Raw genomic sequence first — 23,431 nt, forward strand, 5'->3', positions numbered from 1 at the left:
AGGAATACAGAATTCCTTTCCCCATGTTTCTTTCAAAGGATAGATGATTGGCTCTCTGGAGAAAGCGGTATCATACCATCTCAGAATTTCTTAGAAAATAGATCCTGAGCAGTAATTTCAGACCTGCTGCACAATCTTTATAATTAGCGACGACAAAGTGCACATCCTTGCTCCGTTGTCTTGAGAAGCATAGTTATTATTAGGTATTACTCTGACAAGCAATTTCACAGAAATGATGGGGTTGCAACGTAGCTCCATTTCTTGGTGCTGTGATAAAACATCCCAACAAAAGCAAGTTAATGGAGAAAGGGTTTGTTTGGCTCACAATTGCAGCGAATCTCATCACCGTCTGGAAGTCAAGGTGGCAGAAACATAATATGATCACATTATATCCACACTAGAGGGAAGTGTAACCAGTAACTGCACACGTGCTGGCACTCAGCTCACTCTCACCTTTCACTTAGTCAGGTTCTAACCACACACACACACACACGCACACACACACACACACACACGCACGCACACACACAGTGGGTCTTCCCACCTCAGTTAGCCAAGTTAAGAAAATCTCCCTCAAGCTCTACCAGAGGCTCATCTCCCAGGGAGTCCAGGTTTTTATAAGCTACCAGTTAGCACTAACCATCAGAGGCTATAGTCAGAGTTACTCAGAGAAACAGAAACAATAGGGTAAACAGATTAAGAGAGATAAAGGACAGACAGACAATGAAGGATGCAGTGAGAGAACTGGCTCTCAATTATGGATGGTGAGACTCAATCCCAAAATACATTGGCCATACTTAGAAAAGTATGACAGTGTGGTACCATTCAAGTTGGAAACTCGCAGAAGCAGATGAGGCCAATGATGTAATTGTCAGTCTAACATTAAAGGCCTGAGAACTGAAGAAGCTGCTGGAGTTAAGTCCTGGCGGCCAAAGGCCAGGGAACTTGAAGCTCTGAGTTCTGGGGGCAATGAGCATCCTGTCTCTGGAACAGGAAAAATAAACTTGCCTTCTCTGAACTTGTGGCAACTGCTCACATCTTCCTTATTCAGTTCACTGGTTCAAACGCCAGTGTGTTCCAGAAGTATCTTTACAGAAATCCACAGAAATGTTAGTGTATTGGCTGTCTGTGTCTTAAGCCAGTCAAGCCAACATCTGAAATTAACCAGCATGTGGACAGTACTTAAAGTCAGAAAAGGGTAGATTTTCTAGTAGACCAGAATGTCACAAGCTTGACTGTACATTGAAAAGACCTGGGAATTTTTTAAAAAAAATATAATACCAGAAAACAAATCATTTCTACTTCTTATCAGTTATTCAAAATTTGGGGTGGTGATAGTCAATATTTTCAACTTGATACGGTCTAGACTATCCAGGAGACAAGGCCCATCTCTGAGGAATGTTCTAAACTTGTTTAACTAAAGTGGGAAAACCCACCTTAAACATGGGTGGTACCATTCTATAAACTGGTATACTGGGTTGTCAAGACAAAAAAAAACAAGCTAAGCTGACCACAGACCTTTTTCTATGCTTCCTGACTGAGTCTTCTGTGCCATGGCTTCCCCACCGTAATGGACGGCACTCTTCCACTGGGAGTCAAAATAAGGCTTTCTTCCCTTAAGTGGCTTTTGTCAGGTGACAGCAATAAGATAGAAGACTGTTTGCTAGTTTTAAGGCCAAATCTACATGGAAACTACTGGCATTTCGAATTCCCAGGGTCACTCAGAGTCTAGTCAAAGTCTTGACACAATTTTAAAGCCATGACTGGTAAATACTGATATGTATATATTGACTGAGGTTTCTGTCCCACCAGATCCCACATCTGTTTAGTCCCAAGTAAACACACAGAGGTTTGTATTAATTATAAATGGATTGGCCTATTACCTCAGGCTTCTTATAACTTACATTAGTCCGTAACTCTTGTTTGTGTTAGCCACATGGCTTGGTACCTTTTTCGGCAAGGCAGCTATATCTTTCTTGCTCTGTGTCTGGATTCCTCTGTGTCTGGGTGATGACTGCAGACTGACGGTTTCCTCTTCCCAGAATTCTCTTGTTCTCATTGCCCCGCCTATACTTCCTGTCTGGCTATTGGCCAATTAGCATTTTATTAAACTGCAATTGACAGGGTATAGACCATTGTCCCACAGCACTCCCCCCCCATTATTTTAAAACAAGAACTCTTAATCGAATCTCTCTTATTTAATTTTTTTGACCATTGTTTATACAGGTTGTAGCCAACACTCTAAACAAAGAAAAATATCCATAGTTTATTTAGGGGGGGAATGTGGGTGTAGGTTTTTAGGCTACTATTTGTTGATTGGAGGCACTGATAACCTTATGGGGACCTAAAGAAAATTTAAAATTATGGTCAAGTCCTTCTGGAATATTCTGTGAGGCTTGATTATCTCAGCCAGCAGTTTTGAAACTGTTTTAGATGTAGAACTCAGATATCTGGGCCATCTGTTCATATTGTAGAATTTTTTAGTAAATCTTTCTTGATCAAACCTGATTTTGTTTAAAGCGGGATGAGTCCATGGTCTCTCATTTTCTGTGTAAACAAAAGTAAAACCTCTTCTCCAAAGTAATATATTTTTTTACTTCAATTTTGAAGTCAAGGCATTTTTAAAATACCTATCTTAGATTAATTTAGTATCATTTAAAATTAAATGCCTTTAAGCAGCTTTTAGTCCTTCCTCAGTCATTAAGCAATTTTAAGACAACACAATGGCATATAATATCCAGACTCTATGTTTATTTTTTATATTTACATGGCTTTAAATTTTATTATTTTTGTTATTATTTTTTGGCTTTTTAAGACAGGGTTTTTGTGTATCTTTGGCTGTTCTGGAATTCACTGTGTAGACCAGGCTATTCTTGAACTCCCAGAGATCTGCCCACCTCTGCCTCCCAAGTACTGGGATTAAAGGCATGTGCCATCACACCCAACTACTTGTTTTTATTTTAAGGACTTTAACCTTTTTTTTCTCCCAAGCCTATATATATTTTTAAACACACTGTATATCATTTAGATGTTTTTTAATCTGAATTTATCTATATTGTATATTTTTTGAACACATGAGTTTTTATTTTCCTAAGTAATATGGTTAGGATTTCAGTCGTGGTTTTGACAGCTGCATCCAGCCCATTTCTTAGCTTTTTGAGAGTCTAGCCTCAAGGCAGAATATCGGCTGGAGCCATGCTTATTGCCACAAGTCTATGGCATTTTAAGGTCCCTGCCAACACCAAGAAGCATACTGTCAGAAATTTATAAACACCATTTAAGTGTTTGGTGGCAGGGCCTCTTAAAAGAGCTGCAAAGTTTTACAGCTAAAACTGAGTCTGGAAGCCTCTCTTAAATGAGATATGCTTGCCTCTAACAAAGAGAGTAAACCCAAGACATTGTTGCTACCAAGAAACCATGCTGAACCCTGTTATTTTTGTGTCTAGAAGTACTTTCCAAGCTCTCTCAGGTTTTTTGTGGATGTACTTGCACCATGTTGGGTGCCAACTGTTGACGGAGGTTTCTGTCCTACCAGGTCCCACATCTGTTTAGTCCCAAATAAACACACAGAGGTTTGTATTAGTTATAAATGAATTGGCCTATTAGCTCAGGCTTCTTATTAACTTTTATAACTTATATTAGTCCACAACTCTCGTCTGTGTTAGTCACGTGGCTTGGTACCTTTTTTGGCAAGGCAGCTATATCTTTCTTGCTCTGTGTCTGGATTCCTCTGTGTCTGGTGATGACTGCAGACTGACGGTTTCCCCTTCCCAGAATTCTCTTGTTCTCATTGCCCTGCCTATACTTCCTGCCTAGCTACTGGCCAATCAGTGTTTTATTACTACAATTGACAGGGTATAGATCATTGTCCCACAGCATGTGAATGTCCTAATCCATTTAAGTTTCTATTAAAAAAATACCATAGTCTAAATGGTCTATAATCAGTATCAGTTAATTTCTCATGGTTCTGAAGGCTGAGAAGTTCAGAATACCATACTTGGTGTCTAGTAAGATTTTATCACTTGGTTCCTTCAAGATTTCTTCTCGTTGTGCCCTCACATAATGGAAGGGGCAAGGTAGATCACTGGACTCTTTTATAAGCACACATATCTAGTGTATGAAGGTTCCTTCTGCCTTATCTCATCACCTTCCAAAGACTTTACATGCTGATATCACCCTATTGGAGATTAGGGTCTCCACGTTGTATTTGATGGGTACACAAACATTCACACCATAACAAAGTATCTTGAATTTTCCATAGGAACATGACAAATTGTGTTTGTATATTAAATTTAAAAAATAAAATAAAGATGTACCAGTGTAAAAAGAGTAGCTGACCTTAATTTTTTTTTTGTACCTCTTTGTGTGTTTGTGGAAGCCTTGTGAATAGCTAAACACTCCTCTCTGGCAATGAAGCTATAAGATGCCCCTTCTTTAAGCCATTAACCTCGGAAACTGAAATATTAAGGTGAGGAATTAATTGATCCAGCAGAGCACTTCAGTGTCTGGGTACCACAGGGTTAATAAGTATGAGTGGGGTAGGTGGGGTTACAAACCAGGAACACATGCCCTCTAAGTTAGTTTGCCTTCTGTTTAATTGCCCCTAAAACACACGCTGTCTCATATAACCCAGAAGGTGAGAGCTGAATGAAGTTTTCTGGGTAATGGCTTGAAATGTTTTCCTTCTGAGAAGTGGTATTGAGTTACAGCATGCAGGGAACTGGGAGGAGAGAAGCAAGCGGCAGCAGGCAGCACCATCCTAGCCCCACCTTTTCTTGGGCTTGAAGGAAGGTGGACATGGGCCCTCCCAGACAAGATACAGTGAACTATCCTGTGGCTGCAGTTGACTGCTCTGGGAGTCACCTGGGGCCAGTGTTTGCTAGGGTTTAGCCAGGGCTACTGGGCAGGCATCGATGCTTTGCAGTGAAATGCCACGCAGGCAGAGAGTGACAGGCAGTCAGTAGGAGCTGAGTTTTTCCCCCTTGGACGTCTGTTTCCTGCTAAGTTCAGGAGCGGGGGGACTAGCTGCTGCTGGTGTTGCTGCTGCTGCTGCTGCTGCTGCTGCTGCTGCTGCTGCTGCTGCTGCTGCTGCTGCTGCTGCTGTCTGAATTCTCTCTCCACTCCAGGTAAGCAGACTCAGAGGGAAAGCAAACTGTACAGCAAGCCTTTGTACAATGAACAAGATCCGAAAGTTTTTCCGAGGAAGTGGGCGAGTCTTGGCATTCATTTTTGTAGCTTCTGTCATCTGGCTCCTCTTTGACATGGCAGCTCTCCGCCTCTCATTCAGTGAGATCAACACTGGGATACTTAAAGAAGACATCAGGAGGAGGGAGCACACAGGGTTCAGAGTCCAGCCAGACCAAAGGAAGAGCCTTGACAGCAACGTTCCAGGAATGAGGCTGCCCCGGCATGGAGTTTGGGGAAAGGAGAACTTTAGAAAGGCAGAGGACCACCCACTCAAGTTTGATGAGCATATGGACCAAGTCCAGAGGAGAGGGAAAATGCAGATCCCCTTAGGAAGGGGAAAAGCTGTACCTTTGTGGCACGCTGCACATCTGCGAACCCTCCCAGAGCCTTTTACTGTGCAGAAGACAGATGGGAGAGACAGCAAACCTAAGGCCTCCTCCCAGCACATGACTCCCAAGCAAACAACAGTTTCATCACAGAGGACCCCATCTGCAGCATCAAGAGAAACGTCACTGACCAATATATCAGTACACACAGAAGCCTTCACTACAAAACAAGAGGCCCCAGAAAGCCACACTCTCAGCAGGCATGCATCAAAGCAAACATCTGAAAGGACCCTGAATATGACCATCAGGGTCAGGACTGACAGTTTGCAGCAGCAATCACAGGCAGTAACAAAATCGAAGACACATTTTGCCAACCCACCAATCCTGAAATCTGGGGAAGCCATAGCCATAAAAGAAACTGAGGTGCAGGACAAAGAACTAAAACACAAAACCCATAAAGTGTTACCTCTTTTTAAGTTTATTGCTGATTCAGGCCATTTAAAGAAGCAATCTATGAATGAGACCCAGTTGGGAGGCTTGCCAGAAGATGATGGGGCCAAAGTGGCACCAGAGAAGAAATTTAATATCTCAGAAAGCCAGGTTGTGGTTATAACCAAAGAGGAGAACCTGAGGACAGATACCAAAGAGATGCCTGATTCTAAAACCCAAACTATCGTCCCTAAATTACTGGGTGGGAGCCAAGAGAAACACATCCCCAGGAATCAAAGCAAGACATCTTCCTCTCTGCTAGCTCCGCAGAGAGCAGTGTCTCAAGCCAAGCTGTCCTTAGCAGGGGGACTCCACCCAGTAAGAAGAAACTTGACTGCGGAGGCCCAGACTGCTGGATACCAACAAAGCCACACAAATACCCCTGAATACCCTGGTAGGCACCGTGTGCTGAGAATAGATGTGACCCTTTCTCCAAGGGATCCCAGTGCTCCAGGTCAGTTTGGGCGCCCTGTAGTTGTTCCGCCTGGAAAGAAGAAGGAGGCAGAACGAAGATGGAAAGAAGGAAACTTCAATGTCTACCTTAGTGACCTGATTCCAGTGGACAGAGCCATTGAAGACACAAGGCCTGCAGGGTAAGACCCATTTCTAGTCTCCTTTCTTGAACCAGGCATTGGCTCTCCTGTGTAGAGAAGTTTCCTGAAATTTAATTTGCGTGAATTTTGGCCACCTAGAGAACTAATTTGACAGTTATTACTTGATGCTAGTCAAATAATCTAACATGCACATAGAGGAAAATTATGATATCAGAAATGCACGGTGTTCTCCTTCTATGCTTGCATCTCAGGTCCCCTCCTTAGGTTCCATTTCCTTCCCTTTGTCAAAAATCTCTTTAGATGAGTAGAAGCATTCAATTCATGATAATCTATGCCTAAGTAGTAAAACACAGAGAGTAATTCCATGCCAGCAGTGACAGTGGAGGAAATTACCATGTTGGAAGTTTTCATTGGTTACAAGCTTATCAGGAGTGTGGCTGGGAAATGTTGGTGTATTCACCGATAAGAGGTCTCCTAAGACTTCCTGCAACTAAATTGTAAAATATGAATAGCCATGAGTAATGATGACTAGGTCAAGAAAGCAGATGATTTAATCTCTAAACTTAAAAGTCCTTTTGTTAATGAGAATAGCAGACTGTTGTGCACTCAGTCACTGACAGCATTAACGCAGGAAAAAGTCCATCAGTGAGGAACTTCAAGAGCAGGTTAACAATAATCCCGCTAACAGAGGTTCTGCATTTACAGGATTCTACAAATATGTAGGTAAGCTTCATGAGCTTGAGAAAAGAGAGGGCGGGCACTATGACCTGACAGTAGGTGAGGATACTCATGCAATTAGTGTCTTTCTAATTCTTCCAATTAGAAGTGTTTCACTTGCCAGGCAGTGATGGTGCACGCCTTTAATCCCAGAACTCGGGAGGCAGGACAGGTGGATCTCTGTGAGTTGGAGACAAGCCTGGTCTACAGAGCGACTTTCAGGACAGATTCTATATACTACAGAAAAACCCTGTCTCAAAAAAAAAAAGTGTATTACTTGCCCATAGTATTGCCCTTCTAAAGGTTCCCAATGGACCCTCATGCTCAAACAATTAAGCTCCTTAGCTCCATCATCAGGAAGTGTATCTAATCATAGACATGATTAGAATGCAGGCTGTGACTCTCTTTGATGCAATTCCAAGTGAAGCTACTTGTAGCCATATGTTTATTGCCCATTAATTAATAATATAACTCTGATTACAACTTAATTTTCAGCTCCCTAAGCAAGCCAACCTGGAAGCTGGAATCACAAATTGCAAAATTAGAACTCTAGGCTTGTGTGGTTCATAAACAATGGCTTTCTTTGGCTTCTTCGGGAAATGCTTCTTTTGAACATAGCAAATCGAGGCAAGCTTTTGCACAGTGTTTTCAGAAAGAGAAGGCAAGCACAGATAAACCTTTACTCTTGGTATCAAACGTAACGTCTTCAATGTGATTTCAGTCCTGAAGAAACAGTTCAGACTCTTAGCGACTGACACGTTGCTACTGGCCGTGTGCCACTGACCTGTCTAGATGAGACAACTCGGTGATGCAGCCTAAAGAATGCAGTAATAGTCCCAGAGGATGGAGCCAAGGTCCTAGGAACTTCAGTTGTTGCTGATCATTGACCTAGCTCTTAAGAGAAATACATATTCACAATTCCCCTTCTGTCTCCTGTCTCTTCTGTATTGTCTTCCATAAAAGGATTCTAAAATCCCCAGCTATAACCTGAAATCCTGCGTGTGACAGTATTCCACACTAGGTACAACTTTGTGTAAGAAGTACAGGGAAATAACGTCTCTTTGAAGGTAGCTTTGTTTAAGTTTGCTCAGCAGATTGCTACCAGCCTGGGGTAGAATCAGGCAGGACACAGAGCGCAGACTCCAGCTCCAAGTAGGAGAAAGAAACAGTGTGTGAGGCCAGAAGCCAGCACTAATGTTATCACCCGGCTGATTTATGGAAGGTTCCATGGCTCCCGGAGCTTGTTCACTGATAATTTAGTTAGGGGAAGGAGAGTCCTGAAGCCCAGGAAAGCTACAATCAGACTCTGTCTTCTGCGGGAGATTGTCCAGCTGTTCCTGAAACTGACACGTGTGTTTGAACTGAGTCAGAGAGCGTGGGGCCAAATCCCCTCCCTCTTGCCACACAAACCACCTTGGCTAAATATAGGTGTGTCTCTGGGCAAGCTGCCTGGCGGCTGCTTTGCCTGCCACCCCAATCTGACGGAGACGAGCCAGCCATCAGGAAGCATATTTGTGAGTCCACCCAAAAGATTTCTGGTCCCTTTGTGCTACTCTTCCTGAAAGGAGGATAAATAAGTTTTCTCTCCTTTTATTCCAACTTCGAGTATAAATATTTGCAAATCCTGCATTCACATGAATGTCTGGAAGAAAATACAAATGAGAAACACGTGGGGCTTCTTGGGTAGGCAAGACTTGGAGCAAGGGATTTTTTTGTTGTGGTGGTGGTTTCTTTTTTTGAAACTTTGATATTATTTTTCTTCAACTTTGATCATGATGTATCTGAAATATCTTGCTTGTGACTATAATAATATTTAAGGTAATACATTTCAGGAAATTATTGTAAAATGTAGTAAGAATATATATATATATATATGGATTTGCACGTGTATGTGGGGAGAATGGTATAAAAACAAGATCTTGTAATTCGCTGAAATGCAGACCACTGTAACCTTGGGATTTTAGAACTTTAGGAATAGCTCCCTGATGTTTACATTTGGAAACAAAACTGCTATTATAGATCAATGAACACAGTCAGTGTCAAATCATAACTTCTGTTGAATATAGACTGGAGAGGGATTAAAAGGACGGGTTTGTAATGTTCATTTGGTTTCATTACTTTTAGTGCAAATAATGAGTAGTTCCTAGTTAATAATTGAAGGCTAAATTAACTGCTATGCTAGGACAAGGCTGACGTGATGATGAAGAGAGAGGCAGGGTTGCCAGGACAACTTCTCCTACGTTAGCTTTAAAATTGGAGTCTCTTTTCCAAACCAACTCTTTCAGCTTTTTCCAAGCCCCACAGAGACATGTCTAAGATGCTGCACAATCTCCAGGTCTTATCCAAAAACAAAGGATGCCTCTCTGCCACCAGCCTTGCTAAGGCTGTGTTCTCAGGAATGTCTAAGTTTCTCTGCCTCGCAGCAGATATCTAGTCTGGGACATGGGCCGTGTCTGCCAAGGTGGACCCTCAGCAGTCTCATGACACTTTAAAAAAATGTAGGTGATGTGAGGTGATATGTATGTGTGTGTATGCATTTTTACATAAGTGTGAACACTGTGTGTGTGTGTGCTTAAATGTTGATGTTGGGTGTCTTTAATTGCTCTTTTTCTCTTCTTCATTTATTTAGTCGGGTTCTCTTGCAGAACCCACAACTCACTGACCCAGCTAGTCTACTCAGCTTTCCCTGGGGCTCCCATTTCTGCTTCCTTGGTTCTGAGATGATAGGCAGCCAATGCCCGGTGGATTCTGCGGATCTAAACTCTCATCCTCGTGTCTACCGAGCATGAGCTTTACCGGCCAAGCCATTTCACTAGCTCACACGATTATGTCTTTTATACATTCTGCTCCTGACTATTCCCCTGTTGGTTTTAATAGCTGATCTCTTCCCAGTCTCCCTCAGCTCTCTGCTTCCATGGCCTCACATGTTAATCCAGCATTACTCTAGATCCTAGTGTAGCATACTGGACCTGGGCCATGACAGCTGTGACCACTAAATTCCAATAGCATTGGATGGATGCAGCCTTCTCTTTGCTGAAGCACTTTGGTTCCTCAACAACAAGAGCATCCTTTTGCCTTCGTGCTAAAGTTCCAAGCTTCTGCAGAAACTGTTCTCAGCTTTACTTGCTTCTCCCCTAGGTTATAGCTGAGCATTCCAAAGACAAGGGTTTGTACAATGCTGACTTTAAAAGTGTGTTTCTCTGAAATGGGGTTTGAGAACCAATACTATTGTGAAACAATAAATGAATGAGAGAAATTAATTCAAGGGTAGCGTTTAAATCACCTTACGAATTCATAGCTACTTCATAATTTTTCATGTTGAACATATGAAGCGTGTTATCATTTGGCTTAATGTAACTATATCCTGCTTTTCACTGGCCTATCAATTAATTCATGTTTATTCATTAGCTCATTTTTTATTCCTTTAGTTTTAATCTTAATGTTTGACTTTCAAGTGAAGGAATTGCTTTTGTTTAGGTTTTCTTTCCTTTCAAGAAATAAAATAGAATTTCATTTTCACTTAGAATACTTACTTATCAAATATACCTGAAATCAAATGTTCTTTTTGATAGTCCCTTTAAACAAAGCCAGACAAACCAAAAAGCAAAACCAACCTCATCATTGAAGTCCTCCTTAGTTCTTGAAGTGCATTTGCATCATCACTAAGGAACATGCATACACACTTCACATTTACACATACCACACACAGCCCCCCTCCACACACATACACACTTATTATTTTTTTTGCTGAACCAAAGTCCTCCCCATCCAAAATAGGCTAATTCTATTTGGGAAAGGCTTTCTTTAGGCCTAAAGCTATGGTTAACATGGAACTCCAAAAATGAAGCTACTTAGAAGTGCACTTCCTGAATTTGGACTTGCAGAAAAAAAAATACTTCAAGGAATTTTTCCTGCCAACATTGAGTTATTAAAATACAATAAGAGTTGGGGCTGGAAAGATGACTCAGCAGTTAAGCGCACTTTTTGCTGTTATTTATGGAAGACCCAGGTTGAAAACGTGGCACCCATACGGTGTCTAATAACCATAACTCAAGTCCTGGGAAATGATGTCCTCTTCTGACCTACAGGGGCACCAGGTACACACATGGCACAATACATATATGCAGATAAAACACTCATACACATAATATAAGGCTTAAAAATTCCTGATCATGGTGCTCTCACCTATGTCTGTTGTATCATAACAGTGCTCAGCAGCCTAGCTTAACTCTGGCTGTTACTAGAGAATTCTGCCCAGCTTTCCCACGAAGTCATTAAAACCCAACTTTACTCTCATATCTCAGAGCCAGGACTGTTAACCAACACTTTTCCTTCCTACCCAGAAAAGCAGGGTTTTCTACTGGCACTCATAAAAATCAAGGGATAGCACTGGGCATTTCCTACAAACCTGCCAAAATTACTGAGGGAAAAGTTCCTGGAATCTGAATGTGGACTGTGGGAAGATCAGGAATGCCAGAGCTAATGGGTTTCTGGAGGAAGAAGACAGGCTGGAGGACAGGCAATAGTTGATCACATATCCTTGCGAACTCTCAAGCTGCTTGACGTTTATCAGGCTGAGAGAAAAGAGAAAGCTAGTTAAATAAAATTAAAGCTAAATGAAATTCAAGCTTTTATTTTCCCATGAAATAAATATTGAATTTGTTTAGTGGGAGTGATTTTGTGAATAATAGTGACTGGAGAACGTCACCTGCAATAGACTGGAGCAGAGGCGAGAAGTCCCAGCCAGGGAAGAGCCCATTTGCGGCAAGGAATGTTATCACCTAAAAGGCATGATGTCTTTCCTGAGTACACACCTATGGGAGAAAGCACTCGCTGCTGCTGCTTCAGTAGTGTGTGTATCAGTGCAAGCAAGCGTGAGCATTGGTGAGCAGACGTGTCTATAGAAGAGGGCTCGGGGCTGTGTTTCACAATTTACAAAAGTCATATGTAAAAGAAAATAAGAGGAAAAATGTGTTTAAGAGGCAGAAATTAGACATATAACATAACAATGGTTAAATATGGCTGAGAAATAATTCCGAAGCCTTCAGGAGCCCCTCTCTGTCATTCACCTCTAACTAGAAAGAGGAAGACAGCCAGCGGGGGAAATAGAAACACAATCCTGTCATTAATTCCAAGCAAAGAAAGCTACCATGTGGGTCCTAACAAGCACAAACTGAGGAAGCTAATACAGATCAGGTTCCATCCTCCTAAATGTTGCCCATGACCTAGAAATATACTTGAAAGATCGTAATTAGCAAGTACAGGACTATGAACCTATTCACAACTTTCTCAGACATCTAACCCATGTTCATCATCAGCCTCATTTTTATCAAATTCTTCATGTAATATTTCCCTGGGTTTTCCTGTCCCAGAATATAATTTCCTGTTGCGTTCTCTGGCTGACCTGCTTCAGCAGAACTTTCCAAAGAGAGGAATAACTCGCCTCCCTTTTCCCAACCAAGAGAAAGAAAACTTAAGAAAAAATAGTAATGTTTAGCTGCTTTATTTTATTTTTTTCAAAACTAAAAAGAGCTATTTAAACTTCCCTGGAAAAACATCTTTATGATGCCAAATTCAAGTACCCTTAAATGGGCTTGCCTTTTAAATGTGCTGTGCGCCATGTGCGAGACTTGAGACAGAGAACTGAACATTCACAAAGTTCTTGCTACTGGGATTCTTATTTATCCTAAGAACAAAGTTTTAAGGCTGATATGGTCTCCATCATCCCAGTATTACCTATAGAGAAGTTGGGGGTTGGCACTGTGGCAGGTAAATCAGGCAGTGCCCATTGACTTTGTTGCATACTGTACTTTCTTCTTGTTGTCAAGAGCTGGCACACCAGGCCAAAGCAGCTGGTATCTTTTATCTTTCATGTCTGTTACCCCATTTGACCATGGCAACAGCCATGACAGACTGACAGACTGATAAAGTATTGTGTCTCCTTATGAACAAATTGAGGGAACACACACACACACACACACACACACACACACACACAAGGGCTCACAGCTCAGAAGCGATGGGTTGGATACCAATGCTAAGTTTTCTGATCCGCCCTCCCTGGGCAATAACTGCCCTTCACCAGTCTTGGTTTCTCTGACCCTAGCTAGTCTACTTCACAATGATACACCTAGGCCTCCTTGGTCGGTCAAGGTTCTTTGTGAAGAGCAATCTATCCCTTGCTCACAAGACATTCTTGTTGTATTAGATTCCAGACAGTGATGAATTCACATAAGTGTATATATGGTACACATGCATGTGCATTTTATACTAGGCACCCAGCAGCACTAAGGGTAAGAACCTGCCATGCATGCTGTACTGGCGAGAAAAGCAAAACCCACTAGCAGATTTGGGATTGATGAGAGCTTCCAACTTCTAATATGAGTGTTTTTTCTATCGGTTCCATAACCTCCTTCTGATTCTTTATATTCAAATGACTTTTGGGGTAATTAAGACCTTTTTCTTCCTCATGCATAGGTCAGAGGTGAGGAGGCAAATAAACATTGCATAGGGAATCTCACGAGATAACAAGAATGGGGGAAGAGCTCAAGATGAATACTTATATCGCAGAGCAAGTATGGGGAGAGGAGTACCTTGCCCAAGGCCACACACATAGGACAGGCAAGACACATGGCCCCCAGGTGCTCTGCCCTCACCCAGTACTATTTCCATCCCAGAACTCCGCCATCTTAACTCCTGCCTCTAACCCAACTTCACCCTGCCAGCTGCCTGCTCAAAATAGACTATTGTTAAGTGGCAAGTGCTGGAGCTGGGAGGTTGGATTTCTGAGCCTGAGTCCATTCCCTCTGATGACACATCCTTGCCTCTACGACTGCAGCATCTCCTGGCTAAAGGCTCAAGAGGGAAGCGGAAGCATTGCCCTGCTCAGTCAGGTGATTTGAACTAAATGTCAAGGATCATTTGCCCTAAAAAAAAAAAAGAACAAAACACAAAAGTAAAATCCTCATATCAGTATACCCTCTTATCAGCAAGAGGCTCAAATAATTTTAAGGTCTGAGGAAAGAATATAATTCCAGACAGCGTGCACTGCAGCTGGCTGCTCGATTCTCCTGATGCTCCGGAAGATAGCAGAGTGTGGGGAGTGAAGGCCGCTCAAGGCTCCCATGGAGGCTGTAGTTGAATTGCAAATGGAAGTTGAAACACATTCCTTCCGACCTTCTGTTCAAACCCATAAAGACTGAGATTTGACCCACATGATGCGGTTTTGCCTCTGCTGGAATAAAATGAAAAATTCATAGAAATGAGAGAATGTTATCGTTCCCTCAGCGTTGTGATTTGAAACAGTCCGGGTTTGATAGGCTCCATTCAAATCAAGTCGGTGGCCAAGGACTGAGCACACAGAAGCTGAGAAGGTGAGCCATCAACTTTTGGAGTCTCTTGATAAATGAACGGGCACTTGGTAGATTCAGATGAAAGACTGCTTAGGGCAGGGCAGAGCTTCGAGTCAGAAACTGGGAGTCTAGAGAGAGAGCTCTTCCAAGTTCTCACACAGGCTTTTCTGAGTGATGCCCGCCCAGTATTTTTATATCCATTGTCTCATGAAACCTGCATAATTTTTTTTTGTGATGCAAGCGTCATAATCTTCACCCTAAAAATGAATGATCTGAGGTTCTGAAGATGAGGTGGCATGCTGATACTTATGTCACCAGCCGGCACACAGGGGACTAGAACTTAGCTCTTCATTGTCCTTCCGCATCCCAAGCCTTTCCTCTCCCACAGTCGTGCATTAGCTCCTTCAGGGTAATGAAAGTCGTCACATTTGAGTTCCCCATAATCTCTAGCCTTTGGATTGCCACACTGATCCAAACCTAGATCCCACACCCTGTAAGACAATGAGTCTGAGTAATTTCAAGCAGAGACCAGGACTTGTAGATTCTAAACACCTAGTTTGCATAATAAACTATTTATAATAAAATCATCAATTCTTAGTCTCAGAAAATCCCACAAACCCAAATACCATGCATCTAAGTTGGATTTCTGTGGCTATTCCCTTACCTGCAAAAGCGGCAGAAATCAAGACTCTGACAAATCAGAAACAAAGATGATTCGCTTTACTTGGGTCAGGGGAGAACAGTTTGAAGTGGTTTTGCAACCTATGGAATCTCCATGAAACTGGGTAGCTGTGGCTAATTCTATCAGGGACAAATATTACTAGTACCAAAAGCTGTCTACCCTGGCCCATGGTGCCTGCAAATCAGCAACAAGAAAGCCGGCTTGGTAGACACTTGGCACGCGCTTAACCTGTGCACTGATGCAGAACATCAGGTTTCTAAAAGTGTGTGACTGAACTCTGGGTCACCCAATCAGCACCGTTGTCCATGATGTCAGCCATGCCCAGCTTTAAACACAAGAAAAGTCTTCTGAATGTATATCTAGGAGAGATTTATCCTTTGAATTCCGGAGCATTCTGAATTTGCTCACACCAATCAAGCAAAACAAGCTACCTGTTCCTGTTTTCCCACTGGAAACCATTATTCCTGTTCCGTCGCAGAAGGTAGGATTACAACAAAGGTCTGACTTAAATACAAGGTAATTCCAGGAATGTACTTTTTTTTCAGGTAAAGAACTTACACCTTACACGTTTATTCTACATGACTATTACACAAGTTAGGTATTTAGAATACCCATAGGTCCATGGGGCTAGAGAGATGCCTGATATTTTAGAGGACCAAGATTAATTCCAGTCTCAGCACTCACGTGGCAGCTCACAACCCCTGTAACTCTGATCCCCGAAGAACCATCCCCCTCTTCTGGCTTCCAAAAGAATGCCATGTGCATGGTATACAGACATACTTACAGGCAAATACCCATGCATATCAATAAATAAATATTTTTAAAAAACAATGTAGAATATACAGGCCATATATGATGATTAAAAACTACTCAACAAAAATATAGATTTTTATTCCTGCACATGAAGTTACCTGAATATATTATTACCTTTCCTCCCCCATCTCAAAGGAAAATATCTTCTCTCTTGCTTTCTAAGCTTTACATTTAAGCTCTACTCCATCTCTGTCCTCTCATTCGTCCATTCAGTATGATTTATCAAATACATATTATGTGCAACAGACCTAGAAGCTTGCGGCTATAGAGGAGGAAAGCAGATTTGACATACATTCAAGAATTGTGGGATGTAGAAGAGAAAGAAATAAAATTGAAAAATGAATGATGCGAGAGACATGCAACTAGCTCTAACGGAATAATGGGACAACTGGATTTTGACAGGGTGGCTGGAGGAAGCTCCGTGCAGGCAGTGTTAAAGCTAAGACCCAAATGAACCAACAAAGCTGTCCACAAGGTCGTGGGGCTGGGTATTCATTGATGAGACAAAGCTATACAATCAGCTCTCCCTACTTAATGATTATAAAGAAATGAGGTGGGGGCTAAGAAAGAAACTGAAGAAAAAAAAGCCTGAAAAGGCGGTAAAAATCAGAAGAGTATACAATCTCAGGAGAGCAGGAAACTATCGAATGGCCTAAAGAGGCTAGGCATGTCAGTTGCTTCAACCGCACTTAAGGTTAACCAATGTAAGGAAAGCCTACCCCACTGAAAATTTTGACAATCATCGGTATTTTTGGCCAGCTCTTAATTCTTCCTGTACCATCCTCACACCTATAAATATGGTTTCATCTCTCAGGGAAGGGAGAGAAAGAGGCTGATAAATTCAGCCCCTCCCTCCTAGCTGCTTCCTGCTTTCTTTTTACAGATAGCATACAAAGCCGTCTACACAGCACTATCTGTTCTCACACAGACGTCTACACAGCAGTCTGTTCTCACACAGCCGTCTACACAGCAGTCTGTTCTCACACAGCCGTCTACACAGCAGTCTGTTCTCACACAGCCGTCTACACAGCAGTCTGTTCTCACACAGCCGTCTACACAGCTGTCTGTTCCCACACAGCCGTCTACACAGCAGTCTGTTCTCACACAGCCATCTACACTGCACCGTCTGTTCTCATACAGCCATCTACACAGCTGTCTGTTCCCACACAGCCGTCTACACAGCAGTCTGTTCTTACAGAGTTGTCTACTCAGCATCTGGTTTGAACTAATCACTGCACTCCAGCCCCATCCACTCCCTCCTAGTGACCCACTGCATCATCACTCCAAGCATTCCTGCTGACCGGCACACTTTCTGAGAACTGCAACCTGACCTTTGAGGTATAAACTACCTTAGAAAATAAATCCCAGAATTTATCTTGTTTTCCCCAAAATCCTCCTTCAACTGTTGGTGATTATACAGTCAACTACATTTTTTATTATCAGTCCTTGGCAAGCCTGTAATTTGGTGTCTTTCCTTTTTCTTTCCTAAATTTGAGTATCAACATTTAATTCATGACAAAGTATTACAATTAGTATCCTATTATTAATATAGAAACTGTAAAAACTATAAAGAAGATCCAAATGTGGTTTTTAAAAGGAAAGGAAGAACATTGAGAGAGTAAACAACTAATTCAACATTTCTCTTACTTATAAGTAAACCTAGCTTTGAGTTGCAGGGAAGGAGAGTCCGTCCCACATTTAAAAAGATATAGGCACGGTGCCCCTCCCTAATAAAAGCTCTTTCCTACTTTAGCGTCTTAATTCTTTGGGGTGGACCGGTGGCAATGGTCCTCAGGGGTCTATTTACTTTCTAAACAGTCTGCAGCAGTTTCCTACATAACGAAAAGTTGAATGTGATGTGGCCAAACTAGTAATTGGAAAATAGAGGGCAGAGACTGGCCGAATTCGGGCAACTATAATAGAGAATATCTGGGATATTTGTCCTGAAATGGTCAGTAGAAACAACATGGATGCTAAGGATGCCAGCGAGGTCCAGAAGAAAGCGAGGCCCTCTGCAGAGGACATGTCTATCACCTCTGGGAACATGATGTCATCATGAGAAGCATTGGTCAATATATGGGCACTGGAAGCGTTTCTCCTGAATGTTTGCAGGGACTGAGCAGTGGGTGATGGGTAACTGCAGAGACGTAATGTGTGTTACATAGTGGTAGGGAGCTTGGCTAAATTGTGTCCTCGGTCACATAAAAATGAGAAGTTGGAGGTGATGAACTTGGACGTTTGTTAAAGAGAGCAGCAAGCACAGCTTTGAAGGGTTGGCCTGGTAGCTTCTTTCCGCTTGAAGCAAAATGTGAGAGAAGCTTGGAAAATTAGGAGAAGCTGTAGAGCAGAAATCGTAGGTGTTACAGCAACTACGGGTAATTAATGTAATCCTTAAATATAGTCAGAAATGCTCGTACTTTATAGAAATTCCAATGCAGGTTTTCTTTGTGCAGAATAAGATTAATTTGGGCAGCCTGTTATTTTATGTTAACATTGGAATCATATTAAGACGTCTGATTGAAACGTGTTATTTTGACTTTATAGCACCTGAAAATATAATACATGTTCATTTCAGCCCTCTAATGTTTTCTTAAGTTTAATCACATATTATGAGGGTACTGAATTAGCTTTATGTAAGAACCTGCATTCCCCCACTGACGGATCAGTGACTTGTGAGTCATTCCTCTGTCTCTTATTTTGTTTATGACAAAGATTCTCAATTTCTGTGCAAACTTTCTGAGTCTGTTTTCTGGGGCTGAAGGTTGGATGCATGTTTTCCCAAGGTCTTTTGGTTATTCTGCTAACCAATTGCTTTGGGAAAAGATTGCAATTATAGACCATGGTGGGATGGTTTGTATTTCTTCTGAGAAAGCTCTGTGTCAGATAGATATTTAAGTAAGAAAAGTTTTTAATCCCTGCTTTGTAGTTGGCAAGTTAAAGTTCAAAGAAGTTATGCAATTTCTCCAAGCCAGTAATTAGGGATAAGTGATATGTGACCATATGTTTATTTGATTCCCGATCCATACTCTGTTAGTGCAGAAGATCTTTGTATCCCAATGAAATGAAAGCTACATCATTTTACATTCCCATGTATGCTAGAACTAGGTAAATGATGCTGGGTGGGTCACTGATCATCTCATGCTTCATTTTGCACCATTTAAAGAAGTATGTGATAATACATTATACAACTGCATCTCAAGCAATTGCCATGGTATGGAATTAAATTATGTTCACAATGGTACTTTGGCAACCATAAACAAACAAAAAAACTGAGCAAATGTTGTTTGTTTGACTATAGCATTTGCCTTTATCCGTGTCTTATTCATTAAGTAAACAAAAGTGAGCCATGATACTTAGCAGAAGCTATGGTTCTCACAAATGCTGCATCGACTGCTAGCTATTTTTACTCTGGGGCTTTAAACTTCCGTGGTTACTTCTAGAGCTAGGGTGAAGCGGAGTTGCCGTCCCAGGTCTGGAACTTACTAACATAATCAAGAGCCAATCTGTCCATGACTTCAGTCATTCATCAGTTAAAGGGGGAAAGAGGTCGGAATCTTACACGGAAATAAGTCAGAGCACTTAAGTATTTATTGACCTTCATTGCTGATTATTATGTTACCAAGAGGAGGCGTGTTAGCAGAATGGCAAATATAATGTGGAAGGTCCTGCTAGGAGCTGCCCTGGAACAGTGACACAGGCCAGACCCAGAAAACGCCATAGCGAGGCAGCATGAGCTGCGGAGCCTGTAGGAAACCACGGCCAGGTGGAATCCACCGAGCACCTGCTCCCTCTTAGCCTGGCTCTCATTTCTATGCCAGCAAAATGACTTGAAGTATGGCCACTCTGCAGTCGTCACAGCAAGGAGCTTCCAAATAGAGAAGTGGGAAAGAGTGTGATTATTTGGCACATGTTCATTGTACCATAAATACATTCATATGCTGAGTAGGGTGAAGGATATCTCTTTTGGCATTTGGCAGATGGCTATTTATACAGGCAGTCCTAAACTACTTAGTAACACTAAATAACTCAGAATGCTCTCTTCTGGTATATGATTTAATAATGGTAGCAACAGTTACCATTTAGCGAATGCCTGTGCCAGGAACTATGGTAGGCAGTTTCTATACAGTTCATTAGGCTCCAAAACTCTTAGAGGACCATCACTTTGTTTGGCAGATGTGCAAAACTAAGGCACAGAAAGAATACATAGGTTATTATTGAGGTTAGTATCTTGCTGGTAGGATTAAAGTAGAATCTAATCTGCAAAGCCCCTTTCCTCTTCAGTGCAGTCTTACACCACCAAAGGAGGAGTCAACTCTGTCATTGTGAGTCATTTCAACAAACGCTATTGCTATTGCATGGAAAATGGTCCTGGTACACATATAAACTGGTGACGAGAGATGCATGTGTGTGCATGCACACGCAGATTATTTAGGACCCTTTGTGATCTCAGCGGCATCTCTCTTCAGCGGTGCTTATTTCCTGCCCCAGGTGCGCAGAGCAGCTGGTGCACAACGCCCTCCCCACGACCAGCATCATCATGTGCTTCGTAGATGAGGTGTGGTCCGCTCTCCTGAGGTCCGTGCACAGTGTCCTCAATCGCTCTCCTCCACACCTCATCAAGGAGATTCTGCTGGTGGATGACTTCAGCACCAAAGGTAAAGCCTGCCTTGGGTTCTCCTGAGAGATTAAAGCTTGACGGAAGGAGGGCAACAGTAGGTAGGGTTCAGACGGCAATCGGATGAAGCTTAAGTATCTGTAAATGCCAGCTTATTGTTTCATGTGGAGCCACAGAAACCAATCTAAGTACTGATCATGTATTGCTAATTGAGGCTGGAGACATGGCGTAGCAAGGGAGAGCACCAGCTCTTCTTCCCGGGGATACTGCTTCAATTCCCAGCACTGACAAGGCAGCACAAAACTGTGTAAATGCAGTTTCAGGGGAGCTACCACCCTCTTCTGGCCTCAATAGGCACTGCATGCAGGCGGTACTCAGACACACAGGAAAAACACTCAGACACAACACAAGCTCATCTTTAAGACTACATCACTGGTCATGCAGGGAATGCCTTACCCATTCCCATTGTGAGTCCTCTGCTTTGTAGGAGTGATTTTAGTGCTGCCATTCCCTGAGTTGATCACTTGAGTCCAGAAGATGATGAATAAGTCATATTTTATGGACTGTAATGAGCAACGTCCACTCTGTTAATAGAATTATTTTTCTACTGTCAGCCAAAGTTGAACTCTATGGAAAGCAAAGAAATGGAAGTTCCCTGGTTTCTTCTAAAGAACAGGGAAGATCCCATGTGAAGTTAAGCATGGAGAAGACACATTTTTTAAAGGATCAGAAAGATAATAGTGATAGTCCAGTCTGGAAGAAGAAGCCTTCACAGTTTTTATTGTCCCATTGTTTGCTTTCCTACATCAAAGAATTTTGCGCTTTCCATTACAAAATTATCTCTGTATATAGGAAGTCCCACAGGCCCAGTGATGCCACAATGGGAATTCCCAAACTTTCACCCATTCTTTTTTGAACTAGCAAGAACAGCAAATGGATGGTGATGTCAGAGAAACAGCTGAACCTTGATCTGTAACTTTGGTGCTATGTGTGCTTTCTATGGTTCTGTTGTTGCTACAACAATCACAGTGAACTCAAGCAGCAATAAGATGCCGGAAGAGAATTGAAAACGCCAGTAAGTGATCTTAATAACTTACGTAGAAATAACAACGGGCTACCAAGCAAAAGGAGACCTTTGATGAGGTCTCTTTTTAATGAGTACTTTATGGATCCTGAATCTATTACAGTTTCGGGGTCCTCTTTAAAAAACTTATACACACCCAGCTTGTGGTAGTGACACACACACCTTTAATCCCAGCACTCAGAAGGCAGAAGCAGGTAAATCTCTTGTGGTCAAGACCAGCCTGGTATATAGAGTGAGTTCCTGGACAACCAGGGATACAAAGAGAAAACTAGTCTCAAAACAAAGAAACAAAAAAGAAACTCATATCCACAAAATTAGTGGAAAATGAGCTGTAAATAAAATTCTGGAAAAGTCAGATGTGGTGGCATATATCTGTAATCCTAGTACCTGGGGGCAGAGGCAGAAGAATCAAGAGTTCAAACTCAGCCTGGGCTGTATAGTAAAATCCATTCTCAAAAAAAAAAAAATGACATCATAGCTTTGAATTTGATATTGCAAAGACACCGCTGGTAAACCTAGTTAATTAAAGTATTCTGTGTTTGTTCTCACTCTGATATAGACTACCTAAAAGCTGATTTGGATAAATACATGTCTCAGTTTCCCAAAGTGCGGATTCTTCGCCTCAAAGAGAGACATGGCTTGATCAGAGCGAGGCTGGCAGGGGCACAGAACGCAACAGGTAAGAAACGGCTCCACTTTCGTTTTCCTCATAGGTTTGCTTTAATTTAGGACATTTTCAAAAAAATGCAGAGTTTGAAAGATTAGAACAGGAGTACCCACCTGTTCACCTCTTATGGCTATGGATTTTTTAATTCTTAAGAAATACATGCTTTGTCTCCCCCTCACACACAGTCATGGATACATTAGCCATATTTTCTGGGCCTTTGCAAAGGGATTCACAGACCTTATGACACCATGACACCATACACCTGAGGTTTCACTGGGCATTACTAAAAAAAAGAGCATACTTTCATATTGAAAAACATCAAATACCTATAAATATCCTTTCAACTTTTCTCATTATTCCTACTATTTTTCATTTCATGATCTTTTAAAAATTTCATGTGCTTTGGTTAGTTTGTTCTTTTAGTCTCCCAGTCTGCTCAACCCCTCTCACACCGCATTGACACAGTGTGTTATTTTCAAATTTCAGGCGATATATTTGTACAGTTGTTTAAGTGCCTGTACTTACTTACCAGGTCAAGGTCACCTGATATGGCTGGTTGGAGGGGCCACAGCACATCCGAGGCTATGACAGTTTTATTGAGTGCAATCAGAATTTTTATGCCTTTATCAGAAACAGAATAAAATGGCAATTGCCAGGATCAATACAGTTGTAGTTGCCCAGATACAGTAACATTTGCAAGTTATACAGGGCACACAAAATTAATGTCTAAGACCAACTGTCCTGTCAAGCCTTCGTGCTTGCTTGACCATTAAGGAAACATACAGAGAAAAACAAAGTGGCCTGAACGCATCACTGCCTGAGGGAGTCCCTCAGTCTCTCAGGAACTGGAAGGCACATTGTGTGATCCAAGAGCTAAGGACTCCAACCTGAGAAACCTATGGCATATGCCTCTCAAAGCAACTAGGCCAGGCCAACTCCGTGGCT

At 41.9% G+C, this 23,431-nt stretch overlaps 1 protein-coding gene across 1 annotated transcript in view; it reads left to right on the top strand.

Annotated features, from left to right (window-relative positions):
- Positions 1 to 4,634: 4,634 nt before the first annotated feature.
- Positions 4,635 to 23,431, top strand: part of Galnt5 (polypeptide N-acetylgalactosaminyltransferase 5) — a 43,899-nt gene continuing 25,102 nt past the window's right edge. The window contains exons 1-3 of the mRNA XM_048426020.3: positions 4,635 to 6,595; positions 20,609 to 20,775; positions 22,379 to 22,498. Coding sequence (XP_048281977.3) covers positions 5,175 to 6,595; positions 20,609 to 20,775; positions 22,379 to 22,498 — 1,708 coding nt within the window. The 5' untranslated portion in view covers positions 4,635 to 5,174. The remainder of the gene's footprint in view (positions 6,596 to 20,608; positions 20,776 to 22,378; positions 22,499 to 23,431) is intronic.

This window comes from Myodes glareolus, chromosome 21 (assembly GCF_982192425.1).
Source record: "Myodes glareolus chromosome 21, mMyoGla1.1, whole genome shotgun sequence".
Classification (NCBI taxonomy): domain Eukaryota; kingdom Metazoa; phylum Chordata; class Mammalia; order Rodentia; family Cricetidae; genus Myodes; species Myodes glareolus.